Genomic DNA, 15,691 nt, shown 5'->3' on the forward strand with positions numbered 1-15,691 from the left:
GCACAGAACGTTGGATTCCTATGTCCGCTTTGGTACTTTTTCTTCTACACTTCGCACGAAAAAATATAGAAAGTGTTCGATTTACAAAAGTCTTAGACAACAAACTAAAGGATATGTAACACACTCATGGAAGCAAAGCATAATGCGCTAATAGTCGTTAAGTATAACGATATTTAACGACTATTATCGCAAATAAATCTACAGAACCTTCTGTGTCAGATCCAACCTTCACTTAGTAGTTTGTCAGTGCCATGAATTATTAAAATACATTTTCAAAATTCAAACATTGTGAAATAAAGTTCAAATTTTTTTTTATATGTAGATATGTTTGTATAAATTAAAATTTATCGAAACTGGCATTAAAAAGAAAATGCGGTCTTCGTAACGGCTGAACTCATTTTCTTGAGTCATGTATGATAAATCACTTTGAAATGAAAAATTAACAAATATCTTGTAATTAATTAAAAGTTTTTTAGGTAAACTAACAAATAAATAAATAAATTATAGAATAAAATAAAAATGCAAGTGTATTCGTATATATTATATTTTTGTGCTCCGTTTCTCTTGGCCGGCAGTGTCAATGCCTTAACACATAGACGTAATAACACAGTGGAAGGATATCCAGTTTCATTTTTAACTGAAGACTGTAAGTTATTATAATTTTGTTTTATTTATCATAAATATATTTTTAATACATATTTTTAAGCAGTGAGAACATCGGTCCGTATACTAATTCATACTAGTAATACGAGTATAATGTGAAAGTGTGTCTGTTTGTGTTCTTTCACGTTAATTCCGTGTACTGGACCGAAATATTTTTTGGGGTGGAGGAGAAAAAACTGGAGTGTGACACAAGTTACTTTTTGTGTTATTGTTAACACTAGAGTCAAATTTTAGTCAAATGGTCGCCGTTCAAAAAATTTCACAAGTTTATGTTCTTTTTTCAGGTCCAGGTTCGATGAAACCTGTAATAATATCAAAAAATAGATTAAGATTCATCAAATTCTATATTTACGGATATAGATCTCATATGATAAAATCAAAAAAAGTGTATACTTACAATATGATGAAGCAGCTGGCGGCTGACCCTGATATGGACTGGAGCAAACGCACATTGTTGTATGTGCCTGGTTGGATGGACAATATTTACGCTTTTCCAATGGGAAGAATCATGAAAGTGCTTTACAAAAGAATGGGATATAATGTTATTATACTCGATGTAATTAAGTTTAACACAGAAGAATACCCTATGTAAGTATAAAAAAATAAATCACAGTATTTAAAATCCAAAATAATTTTAAATTTTCAATAAAACCGGCCAAGTGCAAGTCGGACTTGCGCATCTCGGGGACTCCTTAAATATTTATTTTATACTGTTAATTAAGCAGTATTAATTGTTAAAGCGATAAAAGAAATACATCATCTGTGAAAATTTCAACTGTCTATCACGGTTCATGAAATACAGGCTGATGACAAATAGACAGATAGAAGGAGAGCGGAACCCTTTATGATACGCAACCCTAGAAATTAGGTTCACTAACAAAACAGTATTGCAATAGAAAACTGAATTAAATTGGTCTTTTCAGAGCGGTACGACTGATGTATACTGTCGGGGATCTTGTAGGTGAGATGCTCGCTAAACTCCATGCATTCCAGCCCAAATTCGACCCCAAAAAACTGGACCTGCTGGGTCTCAGTCTTGGAGGTCATACCATGGGGTTCATAGCCAAGGGCTTTTATAAACGAACAGGTAATAATCGCCATTGATTAAAACTTCTGATAACTAGGGATGCCAAAGACCACGCGAAGTGGAGCCGAGAGACTAGAAGTCATACGGAGAAGTAGGAAAGCTCAGATTAAGAGAGTGAGAGACTTATCTGAAAACACTTCCTTTACTTTTCTTCCAATTTGTAGTTTGAGCGAAGCCCCGGAGCGCAGCTAGTAAGATCTAGTTCAGCATGATATAGCATCTTTAAAATTTATTTAAAATTTGCAGGTATCAAAGTAGCGAGGCTAACAGGCATGGACCCCGCCGGGCCGTGCTTCAAGAACAGAGGTCCTGAGGGCAGAGTTGACGAAAGTGACGCTGACTTCGTTGATTTGATTCTAACTAACGTAGATATGTTCGGAATGGCTGTTCCATCTGGCACTGTTAGTATTTACGTTAACGGTGGAGAGTACCAACCAGGAGACTTTTATTGGATGTACTGCGGTCCTTTTTGCAGTCACGCTCGGAGTTTTGAACTTTGGATAGCGGCTGTTGCGAATCCTGATGCTTTCATCGCCCTTAAATGTGACTCTGTACAAGATGCTCGAGACAAAAAGTGCTTTGATAGAAAGCCTATGGAAACTATCAAAGTTGGGCCTAATATAGATAGAAGTGCTAAAGGCATTTATTATTTATCTACAAGTAACTATTATCCTTATGCATTAGGTGAAAAGGGATTGAAGAAAGAAACAGATTACGTTTGGAACAAACTGATCAAAATGAATGATGACGAAGTATTAACGTTATGATTGATTTGAGTATTATTAAAATTTTGACAATTTTTCTTGTATTTTATTTTAGTTATACTATAATCATACTTATACTATAATCATAATTATTCAATTGTATTGATAGACAAATTGAAAAAACCCCGACTTTCAAACGAAATGAAATAATAAATCATTTCGCTGCAACTTTTGAACAGGTTAACCAATTTTCATTAAACATGGCTAAGAACACTCGGGATAAAATTATCTATGACACAAAAAAAAAAATAAACGAAAATAGTTCATCCGCTTGGGAGCTACGATGCAACAGATTGATACACAGATACACAGACAGACACGTTAAGCTTATAACACCCGTCTTTTTGCGCTTTTTTTGGGGTTAAAAGCGAGCATCTGACGGAGACAAATGAAGGGCCATAGTGCACGCGTCTCCAGACGGCATGCCTGAACCACGACTGCTCTATCAAGAGCATACGAAGAACAATGTCAACTATGTCCTAAGGAATAAATTTAAAAGTTTATTTCTTTATTTCACCAAGCTTAACCTACCATCACAAAAAACATATTCTAATACGACATGTTAATCTTTTGTATTTCTTATGTATAACATATGATATTCAAAGACGTTATTGTGAATTCATTCAGAGAATAGGAGAAAATATCAATTTTCTCGGCCACTAAATTAAGCACGCGCAGCGTTCGCGTCAGAGTTGCATTGCGCAGTAGCTCGGTGAGGGCCAGCGGCACTTCCAGTAGCGGCGGCCGGTGCCCCACGTAACCGCCAGGAACCAACAATCTTATCAAACTCAGACATTTCGGGTTATATGAGCTCTTCCGCGTATTAATTTGAATATACATATATAAACCAAACGCTAAGTCTCTGCGCACTCGCAACTGTGTGTATCCTACCATACCCAAAACGAATAAGGTAGGATACATCAAAGGATAAAAGGGATAAACTCCATAGAGCTTCATATATAGGTATCTGGCGAATTTATTCTGAATTTTCTCAAGCACGACAATGTATTTTATTTCATGCGGGGCCCAAATTACTGAATTAAATTCAAGTTGACTTCGTACCAACGCATTGTACAAGATTATGATAGCTTTAATACTTGTAAAGCCACAAATTTAGGGTTAGTATTGCGCAGGGTATTGTGCCCTGCGCAATACTAACCCTAAATTTCTGTATGCTTTCTTCGCAACCGCTGTTATATGATCTTTGAATGATAAGTCGGTTACAAATTTAAATGATCTATCTATGTATCTATCTAGGAACCAAAACTTTTCGACGACCTCGGTGGCGCAGTGGTAAAGTTCTTGCCACTGAACCGAGAGGCCCCGGGTTCGATCCCCGGTCGGGTCATGATGGAAAATGATCTTTTTCTGATTAGCCCGGGATGCCTCTTGGATGTTTATCTATATATGTATTTGTTATAAAATGTAGTATCGTTAAGTTAGTATCCCATAACACAAGTCGCGAACTTATTTTGGGGCTAGCTCAATCTGTGTAATTTGTCCTAATACATTTATTTATTTTAGAGGTACAATTAAGCAACTTTACAGTACGTATCCTCAGTTTGAAATATTTTATGGCTTCGTTCGTCAATAGTTCCGTATTACTGAAATTAATCTGTAATTAATGTAGCTAAATTGCAAGGCTTTGAAGATCGCGTACACGCGCTGTTTACATTATCATCTTAGTTTTGCATGTTTTTTTCAAACTTGTGTCGAATATCATCTTGCGTGTTGAGCATATATAAATAGCATATATGAATTTATAATTTTTAAGGATAGATTGTGTGCATAAAGTGAAACTGACATAAAATATTACATATCTATATTTTACACTACAGTCTAATAGACTGTTACTAAAGCTATTACTATCAATAGAATTTCGTTTTCAAAATTCTATTAATTGATTAAAATTCCGTAATGCATTGCTTTGGTGGAGTCCCAGACATACACACATAAACAGTACCTATTTCAGTGCACACGCCCCTCACCTACCCCTATCGAGTGCTCCGTTAGAGGCTAGTGCACAAAAATAAGAATGCGCGTGCGCTTTTTATGGAATTGTAAATTATAATGCGTTTTCTAATTTAAATTCTATACGGCGCGATAGGTGGTGCATGAAAAATTACGGCGACAAGACGCAACAAGGCAGGTCACTCGGAAATCCTTACGTTTAATTATGTCCCATCAGACCGCGTTGCGCTGTCCTGTCACTTTTGTAGCTCAGCTAGGACATTGGGTTATATATACTAAGAGTTTGAAGAGAGAGGCTTCGGTGAACAGCATTGAGTGGATTGGTAATATGTGAACAAAATTTTATTAAAATGACGTATTAAATTTAGGTTAAGATCTCATTGTTACTAATAAAATGGACTAAGTCTGAATAAATGAATTTAATAGGTATTATTGTTATATTAAAGGATATAACAACAAAAAATTCTAACTTTTACTTCTGAATCGGTTTAATATACCCTACAGTTACTAATATAACATTATTCATAAAATAAAAAAATATATTTTTTTAATTTAATAGGCTGAATATATATCTAGTATAGATATCATAAGTTTCAGAGATACATAAGTAAAATTTTTGTTTACATTCCTAAATATTAATTCTACGGAACATACTATATGTCATCCAATCTGTACTTAACCGGAACCAAAAAAATATTATTTGAAATACGAAAATATAATTTGCGAAATATATAATGTATATTACAACTGCATTTTGAAAAATACGTTTAAAACTTATTTCATAAAACACCCAAACAAAGGAAACATAACGTTATTTCATTTTATCATTCAAAGATACCTGCAATAAGTGATTGTGTAATTTTTTGTTTAAAGTGAATAATGCAAATGTTTTTTAATTGCTGTGTCCTTATAATTATACTTAGCACTGGAAAATGTAATGCTTTGTCATTTAATAAAAGTGAGGTGGGCTATCCTGTCACATTACTTACGGATGACTGTAAGTTGTATGATATGCATGGAATTAGTAAGTACTGGGCGAAGTAGTTACTAAATCCATGATGATATGTTATCATTTTCTAACCTTTGCCCCGTCCCGTGCGTGTTTCCCACGGGTACAGGGCTATTCTGAGAAAAGTGTCTTATGTTCTTTTAAGCGTCTAATTCAAGATTATTGGTTGAGTATATACAGACAGAGGGACAGACAAACGGACACATTTTACCGAGAGGTCATTGTCGACATTTAATCAAAAGACACTTGGGTCATGGAATTAGTAGGTGTAAGTACTTACTAAATCCATGACTTGGATAGAGTGAAAATTACAGTTTTTTTCTTCTTTCGAAATACCTAGTACAGAAGTATAGCGGCCAGTTATTAACTACTTTTTTATACCTACACTCATTTTTGCATTTTTAATAGTATATAGTTAAAAATCTATATTTGAGGATAGGTTCTCTATGTACTTCCGTGAGATACCAGATACTTACAATAATAACGAAATTCATACGCAAATCAAATATAAATTGCAAAAAAATGCATTTGCTAATATTTTTTTTATTTCAAGGTCCAGGATCAATGAAGCCTGTGGTGATTTCGAAAAGTATGTTGAAATTCATCAAATTTTATGTTTATGGCGCAAAATCCCCAATGAGAGCACAAAAAATAACCTATACATATAATACAATTGAAAAATTAGCAGAGGATCCCACAATGGACTGGAGCGAACGAACTTTATTGTACGCCCCTGGCTGGATGGATAATATTTACGCTTTTCCCATGGGAAGAATAATGAAAATGATCTATAAAAGAATGGGGTACAATGTAATAATACTTGATGTCTTGAAATTCAACACAGATGAATGGCCTATGTGAGTAACTCAAGTTCAAGTACCTAGTCAGTTTCATGTCGCTCATAATAATTGTACAATATTACACTTGAGGGCAACTCCAGACATGGCGCGTACGCATTAGCCAATAGCGAATGGCGCAGATGCAAAAAATTGATTTCTGCACTGGTACATCGGTGTAACTTATAAAAGCGGAAGTACTGTATGTAAATATTAAGATGATTATACAAAATTTTTACTAATACTCTAATATTCTCACTAAATAATTCTAAATAATTAAATATAAAATTCTAAATTCTTCCTGCAATACAAATTCTTCCCACTTAAAATTTTCTATATTATTCTCAAAGACACAAACACACTACTGGATAAAGCTTACACGACTGTTTTTAGTAGACGACATTTTATTATTTCAGAACGATTCGTTTAATGCTTCATGTCGGCGATCTTGTAGGCGAGATGCTCGCTAAGCTCCATGCTCTCCAACCCAAGTTCGACCCCAAGAAACTGGATCTGTTGGGCCTCAGTCTTGGAGGACATACCATGGGCTTCATAGCTAAGGGTTTCAAAAGACGTACAGGTAAGAATTTAAATTACAGCATTAATTATTTACAACAGTTTTTCACTTTATTACAGTATAAATTTACTTTCAATTCCAAGACATAAATTAGAAAAGATGCTATGAAATGGTGTTCAATAGAGCAAAGTCTCATGGTTGTCTCAATTGCCATTTTTAATGATACTCTAAATTTAAATTTTTCAGGTATCAAAGTAGCAAGGCTGACAGGCATGGACCCCGCCGGGCCGTGCTTCAAGAACAGAGGTCCTGAGGGAAGAGTTGACGAGAGTGACGCTGACTTTGTTGATTTGATTCTAACTAACATAGATACATTTGGAATGGCTGCTCCAGTAGGTCATGTCAATATTTACGTCAACGGTGGAGAGTACCAACCAGGAGACTTTTATTGGATGTACTGCGGTCCTTTTTGCAGTCACGCTCGGAGTTTTGAACTTTGGATAGCGGCTGTTGCGAATCCTGATGCTTTCATAGCCCTTAAATGTGACTCTGTACAAGATGCTCGAGACAAAAAGTGCTTTGATAGAAAGCCTATGGAAACTATCAAAGTTGGACCTAATATAGATAAAAGTGCCAAAGGCATTTATTATTTATCTACAAGTAACTATTATCCTTATGCATTAGGTGAAAAGGGATTGAAGAAAGAAACAGATTACGTTTGGAACAAACTGATCAAAATGAATGCAGATGAAGTATTAACCTTGTAAGTGAAAATTATTTAGAATTTTATATTTAATTATTTAGAATGATTTAGTGAGAATATTAGAGTATTAGTAAAATTTTTGAATTTCTTTTATATAATCATCATAATATTTACATACAATTCTACCACTTTTATAAGTTACACCGATGTACCTGCGCAGAAATCATTTTTTTGCATCTGCGCCATTCGCTATTCGGCTAATGCGTACGCGCCATGTCTGGAGTTGCCCAGTGTAATATTGTACAATTATTATGAGCGAGATAGCACGACTCCTGTTGTTTTTGGATTTAAAATCTTATATTTATATTATTTGACTAATGTTTTCATTCGGCCAGAGTCGGCGGTCGGTTATCATCGGACTATTCTGCGCCGTCCGACAATAGCGAGGTAACTTATACACGTGGTAGTACTGTACTAGAATAAGTTATTTTTTAAACTGAATAAATTGTCTTTTTGCTAATTTATGAAGTAATGTATGTTATAAAGGTAACTGGAGACTCAATAGATATTTTTGATCATAGAATTCTTCATCTTCTTTATATGCAAAACTTGCTTAAAAATATCCATTAATTTCAAAAAAGGTAGGTATACCTACAATAAAATAAAACTAGGTTTAACTTCTTTCTTTAATATAAGTATGCAATAAGGGTGTATGTAAATAGTGTCCACACACAGTAATTGTAAATGTAGGATTTCTAAGAGTTGTAGTAGGTATATAGTAAAAACACAAACAATCAAGTACAGATCATGTAAATTCTTGTCAAAATAATATTTGTGAAAATAGGGGTCCTTGATAATAATAAATGCAAAATTTTTAATTTTGAAAGATTTTCATTGCATTTGAAAAACCTAAATAGTTAAAATATAATTTGTATTTAAATCTTTTCTTCAATTTTTTTTGTAAATTCGATAATATGATATTTGAGATAGATGATATTTGAGACGATAATTACACAATTAGGGCCTCAATCGTAATTATACTTAGATCTTTCTAAAATTACATGCATGTTGTGTAAACTCAGCATGGCCCATACACACCGAATTCCATTACACTTTTCCTGCATTTTTTGTATGGAATTGTAACGCGTGCGTATATATGCACGTGTATATACACGTTAAAATTCCATACAATTTTGATGTGCATGAGCTGGAACGACATAAAAAAACCTTAAAAAATCAACCAATTAACCTTTCTCAGGAATTACACTATTACTTTAAAATCCGTTGCGTAGTTTCAAGAACTGCAAGCATACATTGGAACTGTCAGGCAGCAGGAAACGACTGCAATTTATACTATAATAGTAATTGCTACGGAACCAGTACACTGTGTCGTCCAACCTACACTTAACCGGATAGGTACGTAACATAATATATTATGAAAAAAGAAATTAAAAACAAAATTGAACGACGATGTTCAACAGTTTTGTTTTAAAATACATACAAGATATGATTTAATCTTTTTTAACACTATGCAGCTAAAACTTTTGACGACCCCTGTGGCGCAGTGGTAAAGTTCTTGCCACTGAACCGAGAGGTCCCGGGTTCGATCCCCGGTCGGGTCATGATGGAAAATGATCTTTTTCTGATTGGCCCGGGTCTTGGATGTTTATCTATATATGTATTTGTTATAAAATATAGTATCGTTGAGTTAATATCCCATAACACAAGTCTTGAACTTACTTTGGTGCTAGCTCAATATAAATAAATAAATAAATGTATTAGGACAAATCACACAGATTGAGCTAGCCCCAAAGTAAGTTCGAGACTTGTGTTATGGGATACTAACTCAACGATACTATATTTTATATCAAATACATATATAGATAAACATCCAAGACCCGGATCAGTCAGAAAAAGATTATTTTCCATCATGACCCGACCGGGGATCGAACCCAGGACCTCTCGGTTCAGTGGCAAGAACTTTACCACTGCGCCACCGAGGTCGTCAATCTGTGTGATTTGTCCTAAATATTTATTTATTTATTGAGAGTCATATGAACAAGATATTAGAACTTGGGACCAGTTTCGTCGAAATGCTTATTAATCTAACAGGCCACCCCGTTTTGAACACGTAATTTTTATTTAAAAAAAATTTATGTGCCCCAACGTTAATTGAAAAACAAAACATAAAAATACAACTAAGTTTAATATTTTCATTATTTACATATCCAGGCATGAACTAGAGGGTGATAAACGTCATATTTTTGCAACTCAAGTAACTTGATCTCAAAACACGGTAAACATGCTGACTATTCGGTGGTTGCGATTGCGGTCGACAAATCGAAGCACAATAACTTCGATTTGTCGACCGTTACATAGCAAGTTTTTATGAATATTTTGCAAAGTTTGTTGATACACAAACTGCTAACCGTATCAATAAAAGCCATTCATTTTTATATTATACAAACAATTTGTACCTACTGCGTTGGAGGTCTGTCGACTGCCTCTAGGCGAAGGTACTGGTCTAGATTAAGATATAATTGTATAAGGCAAATTTTAGCCAGATTTTTTAAAATTAAGTATAAGACGGTGACGTCAACTTGTGAGTAAATAAATAGATCTGATAATAGTTCAAGATATGATGAACTTGTTTTTAATCATCTCGAAAGGACATCAACTCGTAACTATTTACTAATTTAAAAAGTTTACGTTTCACTTACACTTAGATATAAAGAACGAGATATATGAAAAATAATTTCATATTGAATAGGTATATGCTACTATTTAATGCATACAAACATATATATTAGGTGCTAAAATATTAAATTTAAACATTACAATATCAACTCTTCTTTTTTGTTGAGTAATGAGAGCTGTTTCAGAATATAATCGTGTTCCTTCTTCAGTCCAGCCTTTCCTAAAAAGAACGGATAAGTATTTTTCGTAGCTAAATAGTATATTCCGGGTTTGTCCTTATCAACATTTGGTCCTAACAGGTTAGTTTCCAAAGGTCTTCTGTTATAGCATTTTTTTTCTCTAGCGTCTTGCACAGAATCACATTTTATGGCTATGAACGATTCTGGATAAATCATGGCTGCCATCCACAGAGTGAAAGATCTAGCATGGCTGCAGAATGGCCCGCACGCCATCCAATATAGATCTCCAGGTTGGGTTTCACCACCGTTGACGTAAATATTGACGTGGCCTACAGGAGCAGCCATTCCTAGACTGTCAATATTAGTCATGATTAAATCGACGAAGTCAGCGTCACTGTCATCAACTCTCCCCTTGGGGTCTCGATTTCGAAAGCAAGGACCAGACGGATCCATCCCTGTGAGTCTAGAGATTTTAAGACCTGAAATGTTAGAATAAAGTATATAATATAATAGCTATAAAGTCCTTGTGGAAATTTTCAGAAGCTTGATGAGTTATAGGGACGTGGCGTGACGACATCGACGTTGATTGGCAGAATGGCGGTACACCGCAATGGATCGAGAGTTATGAAAGCAAAAATGGGAAGACATTGCCCAGTGTGACACGACACAAAATAGGCTTCAAAAATAAAGTTTATATAGTAGAACCGCCTAAATGAGTCCTCGCCCGCGGAGTACAAGGGGCGCGGGGGTACGACGACGAAGGGGAACGAAAGAGGTGCGGGCGGCGGTCGAGCGTAGCGTGTAATACAAGAGGCGAAATGTTACTGGACATTTCTTGAGATATGTGAAGTCATAGTGGTTAGCGGCAAACAGGTGAAGATTTTTATTAAAAAATTAATAATGGCTATACAAAATTTGAATGAAACAACTGTAAACTATACAACGTGTTCCTTTTGTTATCCCATATCTCCATGGTATCAACGAGACCACGTACATGAATTAAATAGCATAAGCATTTTTCGATTATTGTTATTTTCAAATTTTTATTTTTCATACAAAACAATTCGATAAAAATGTGATTTTATGATATATAGGTATGATATGTAGGTAAAAAAAAGGTAATAAAGTTATGTATGTAATATTTATTTATGCAAAATTTATCAAAATTATAAATCAATCACTTATGTCCATAATATCAGTATCACTGGAACTTGATTCTTCACTTTCGAAACAGCCATCATCAGAATCATCAGAATCGTCTTGCACATTAATAATAAAATCAACAACTTCATCTAGTGCTCCATCATGTTTGCAATATTCGTCTTCGATTTTAATCACGTGTTTAACACAATTCTCCCATTTCTCTTTGGGATATTCAGCAAATAATCTCTCTAATATTTCTTTTTTCTGGTCCAAATTAGAGTCGATACTTTTTTGTGCTAATTGTCCTTTGATATCACCCCAGACCAACTCAATGGGGTTCAGGTCTGGGTGATATGGAGGCAAACGCAATACTTCGTGTCCGTTTCTTTTCAATACCTCGTCAATTTTGTAAATATCTTCTGTGAAATGGCTTTTAATTAATTTATATAAGTCATCTTTTCTAAGTTTTTCATCAAAAGGCACGTTATGTCGTCGTAGCCATTCTTGCATAGTTGGCTTGGTAGAAGCCATAGTTGGCTTTTTCTCTTCTCGAACCGAATGATAAGCTGCGTTGTCCATTACTATGACAGAATTTTGCGGTATATTAGGCATGAGCTTTTCATTTATCCATTTACTGAAATTTGCGAAATTCATAGAATCGTGATAATCACCTGTTTTACATTTGGATTTGAATATCACAAGGGCTCCGTCTACAAATCCAATTTGACCTCCACAATGTACGATGATCAAACGGTCCCCTTTACCAATATGAGATAGAACGCCAAGTTCATCCTTTGATTGCCAACATTTTGAAACGTTATGAGACGCGTTTACATAAGTTTCGTCAAGGTATAAAATATGTCTTCTTTCTCTACGATATTTTTTAATAGTATTTAGGTATTTCCACCTCCACGATGTGATATTTGGCTGTTCGATAAGGAGTTTCCTTTTAGATCCGCATTTCTTAAATTTAAAACCTAGATCATGTAATAATAGCCTTAAATATTCCCTGCCGCAGTGTAATATATTCTCTTCTCTAAGTACAGCGTTCAAAGTTTTCAGAGTAGGTATTTTTTTGAAAATTGTGTAAAACTGAGTGACTTTTCTTCTTACCACTCCTTTTGTGAAATCGTCTATTTCCACTCTTTTTCTACGAACCTGTTTTGGTTTTCTTGGTGATTTAAATCTCTCGTTGTCATTTAATGCTTTCCCTTGTTGTACAATTCTAGATACAGTCTTTTCTGATAATCCAGTAACTTCTGCTACAGTTTTATTTAAAGGTATATCTTGTTTATATTCATCAGAATTTGGGTCGAGTTTCTTTTTTCTAAAATATTCATATACGTTAAACGCCATTTGTTTGCACTGACTATTAATTCTATGTCCGAAAACATTTCGACTCATCTTGAGAATGTAATCTCATGTATAACTTTCACAAGGCGTCCGCAACTGTCAACACGTGTGATCGCTAACCGCGTAGCGAGCGAACTGAGTTTTTACAAGAATGCGCCCGCCGCCCGCACCTCTCTCGGTCCCCTTTGTCGTCGTACCCCCGCGCCCCTTGTACTCCGCGGGCGAGGACTCATTTAGGCGGTTCTACATTAAGACTACTTTTTGTCCACGGCTTCGCGTGCGTCTGCTTATTACTTATTAATCAATCAATATCTCAGGTTCTAAGCAACTTATCGCTATGAAACCTATACCAGATGTTTACTAAGACAATCCGCTATACAACTATGAAAACATCATTAAATTCCATCTAATTATTTTTGCGTGATGGGTGAACAGGCAGACAGACAGAAAAAAATATTTTGGCATCTATTAGTCCCATAAAGACGACGTATAATTTTTTTCTTTAATATCTCCTATGTGTTTTATTATATGTATAGATTATACCTGTAAGTTTGGTATAGGTCTTGGCTATAAAACCCATAGTATGCGCACCGAGGCTAAGTCCCAGGAGTTCTAGTTTCTTCGGGTTGAATTTAGGCTGGGTGGCTGTGAGGTTGGCAAGCATCATACCCACTCGTTCACCGATGGCAACTACTGCTCGAGCAGCTCTGAAATTTACAATGGAAATATTTAGGAGGAGAAGGTTTTTTACGTGAGAGATACATGTATGACATGTAATGCCTTTTAAATCTATTATTTATTAATTCAAAATGATTAAAGACTTTTGTCACATTACTAATGTGCAAAGCTAATTTTCCACATTGAAATATTAGATCAAAAGTTGATATCAATCACATGGTTGCAGCTTCGAGTAATCTTGGCAGAATGCACATCATAAAAACATCATTAAATTAAACATTATTTTCATAAAAAAGACGGGACATATTACGAAAAACGTGACGAGGCATATAACGAAAATAGAATGGAAATAAAAATTGAACTAGATACGGGAGACGATACCAATTTAAATTCAAATTTTGACCAGTCCAGCAGAAAACGCGGTAAGGATTAAGATTTCGCTTCGATTCTTTTCTTGGAAGAGAAATTCAAGCAAGCGAGGCCGTTTACAGAGGCTAGTCTTTCATATACACATGATGATGCAGATTTTGATCACTATTAGTTATATCTGATGCCTGAACTGATGTCCACTGAATAGTTATACATATATAGCCATTAAATTATGAAATTCAATGGCTTCTACAATACCTACATTATATCAAAATGGAAAAAAACTATTGAGATACTTACATAGGATATTCTTTAATGACAAACTGTACTTCATTGAGTCTCCAAGCATTATATCCTCTTTTCTTATAAAGAGATTCCATTATTGATCCCATGGGCAAGTTCATGTTGTCCATCCACCCAGGTATATACATAATAATTGGTTTATTCCAATCCATAGTAGGATCGTTTGCCATATCTCCTCTGTTATTAAAAGTATATTTATTTCTTTTCTTACTTGTAGCCTTTGCGCCAGATACATACATTTCTATAAATTTTAAATGCTCCTCTGATATTTTAGCTGGTTTCATTGACCCGGGACCTGAAAAATTATTTCATAAAATAATAGGAGACCTTATGGTCGCTGTTAAGTTTGAACTTTCTCTCTCTGTTATTATTACCTATTCCCGGTTGCAATTCGGGCTGTAACGTGATTAAGCCAAAAAATATGAAAACATTTTACAAAAATTTCTTAACCTTGTATAAAAAATTCGAATCATTCTCACTAGTTCCATCTATTAGCTATCTACTCCGATAGAACTAGTGAGAATCATCCAAAAATTCTCGCAAGCAAAAGATTTTGAAAAATATCTGAAGATCATCGTGTGCCGTTACTCTATGACATTATATGAAAAGAAATTAATACTTACTCACATTCGAATAAAAACGAAGCTCTGTATCCTTCCATAGTTTTGTTACTGTAACCAGTATGTACACTGTCAACCACAATTATTACTACATAAGCAAATATAATAATAGCCCTCATTGCTTTACTTGTTTTGTCAATAAACATGCAAATTTTAATACTACGATGAGAGTATTGTGATATAATTAAAACTTTCTGAATCTTAGTTTGTATTAAATAATATATTAGACTACTGTCTAACAGTGTAGCAACTTTAAAGTACTCTTTTAAATTTATTTTTATGTATTTATCGATATACAACTGGGTACTACTGTTAGTGCCAATCACTTTATATTTTATGAATGTCTTCACTGCCGCTAGTACTCCATAATTTCCACTTTAAAAAATATAAAAAATCTATACCTACTTGTTGTAAACAAGAAAAAGCACTAGATCTAGTCTGCACTGCAAATTAAATGTTAATGTCAGAACACATACAAATTTAAAAAAAAACTTACCTAACAACAAGTTCAGTAAACTTTAAAGAAATGTTTCAAATGGTTACATGAAATATCGTTTTAAATACAGTTATGCCTGATTTCTTGCATTAAATTAGGTAGGTAAATCAAAATTCAAATTTTGAATTTTTTTTAGGAATCTCCAGAATTTTATTTCCAGATTAAATTATGCAACGAAATGTAATACATATCATTTACTTTAATTTTTTTATTGTATCTACTACCACGTAATATAATCATAAGGAAGTCATTAAGCAGTCTAATTATTTCATGCATAATCACTCCAAGTACAATAATATAAAC

At 34.3% G+C, this 15,691-nt stretch overlaps 3 protein-coding genes across 6 annotated transcripts; 2 read left to right on the forward strand and 1 right to left on the reverse strand.

The window, feature by feature from the left end:
• Positions 1-379: 379 nt before the first annotated feature.
• On the forward strand, positions 380-2,550 carry LOC128672945 (pancreatic lipase-related protein 2-like). The gene is made up of 4 exons (XM_053750482.1): positions 380-646; positions 948-1,251; positions 1,587-1,750; positions 1,997-2,550. The coding sequence occupies exons 1-4, from the start codon at positions 520-522 to the stop codon at positions 2,515-2,517; spliced, it is 1,116 nt and encodes a 371-aa protein (XP_053606457.1). The 5' UTR covers positions 380-519; the 3' UTR covers positions 2,518-2,550.
• A 2,714-nt stretch (positions 2,551-5,264) lies between these two features.
• Positions 5,265-8,415, forward strand: LOC128673053 (pancreatic lipase-related protein 2-like). Of its 3 annotated transcripts, none has more exons than XM_053750649.1 (4): positions 5,265-5,509; positions 6,048-6,351; positions 6,747-6,910; positions 7,094-8,415. In XM_053750649.1, exons 1-4 carry the CDS (start codon positions 5,365-5,367, stop codon positions 7,612-7,614), a joined length of 1,134 nt encoding a protein of 377 aa, XP_053606624.1. In that variant the 5' UTR covers positions 5,265-5,364; the 3' UTR covers positions 7,615-8,415. The 3 variants fall into 3 exon arrangements, with proteins under 3 accessions (XP_053606624.1, XP_053606625.1, XP_053606626.1); XM_053750650.1 differs by having other exon boundaries at positions 5,265-5,482; XM_053750651.1 differs by having other exon boundaries at positions 5,335-5,448.
• A 1,322-nt stretch (positions 8,416-9,737) lies between these two features.
• Positions 9,738-15,246, reverse strand: LOC128673055 (lipase member H-like). 2 transcript variants are annotated; one of them, XM_053750653.2, is made up of 4 exons: positions 14,896-15,246; positions 14,270-14,567; positions 13,466-13,629; positions 9,738-10,905 (listed from the first exon to the last, which is right to left on the reverse strand). In XM_053750653.2, exons 2-4 carry the CDS (start codon positions 14,554-14,556, stop codon positions 10,385-10,387), a joined length of 972 nt encoding a protein of 323 aa, XP_053606628.1. In that variant the 5' UTR covers positions 14,557-14,567; positions 14,896-15,246; the 3' UTR covers positions 9,738-10,384. The 2 variants fall into 2 exon arrangements, with proteins under 2 accessions (XP_053606628.1, XP_053606627.1); XM_053750652.2 differs by having other exon boundaries at positions 14,900-15,240.
• Between the last annotated feature and the right edge of the window lie 445 nt (positions 15,247-15,691).

Source organism: Plodia interpunctella, chromosome 10 (assembly GCF_027563975.2).
Source record: "Plodia interpunctella isolate USDA-ARS_2022_Savannah chromosome 10, ilPloInte3.2, whole genome shotgun sequence".
In the NCBI taxonomy this organism is placed as follows: domain Eukaryota; kingdom Metazoa; phylum Arthropoda; class Insecta; order Lepidoptera; family Pyralidae; genus Plodia; species Plodia interpunctella.

Coding starts and splice junctions, on each gene's coding strand:
- LOC128673053 (XM_053750649.1), top strand. CDS start 5,365: ATGCAAATGTTTTTTAATTGCTGTGTCCTTATAATTATACTTAGCACT. Junction 5,510..6,047: donor GTATGATATGCATGGAATTA/GTAAGTACTGGG, acceptor TTTTATTTCAAG/GTCCAGGATCAATGAAGCCT. Junction 6,352..6,746: donor AACACAGATGAATGGCCTAT/GTGAGTAACTCA, acceptor TTATTATTTCAG/AACGATTCGTTTAATGCTTC.
- LOC128673055 (XM_053750652.2), bottom strand. CDS start 15,038: ATGTTTATTGACAAAACAAGTAAAGCAATGAGGGCTATTATTATATTT. Junction 14,568..14,899: donor AGCTTCGTTTTTATTCGAAT/GTGAGTAAGTAT, acceptor ATAATTTTTCAG/GTCCCGGGTCAATGAAACCA. Junction 13,630..14,269: donor GTCATTAAAGAATATCCTAT/GTAAGTATCTCA, acceptor TGTAAATTTCAG/AGCTGCTCGAGCAGTAGTTG.
- LOC128672945 (XM_053750482.1), top strand. CDS start 520: ATGCAAGTGTATTCGTATATATTATATTTTTGTGCTCCGTTTCTCTTG. Junction 1,252..1,586: donor AACACAGAAGAATACCCTAT/GTAAGTATAAAA, acceptor TGGTCTTTTCAG/AGCGGTACGACTGATGTATA. Junction 1,751..1,996: donor GGGCTTTTATAAACGAACAG/GTAATAATCGCC, acceptor TAAAATTTGCAG/GTATCAAAGTAGCGAGGCTA.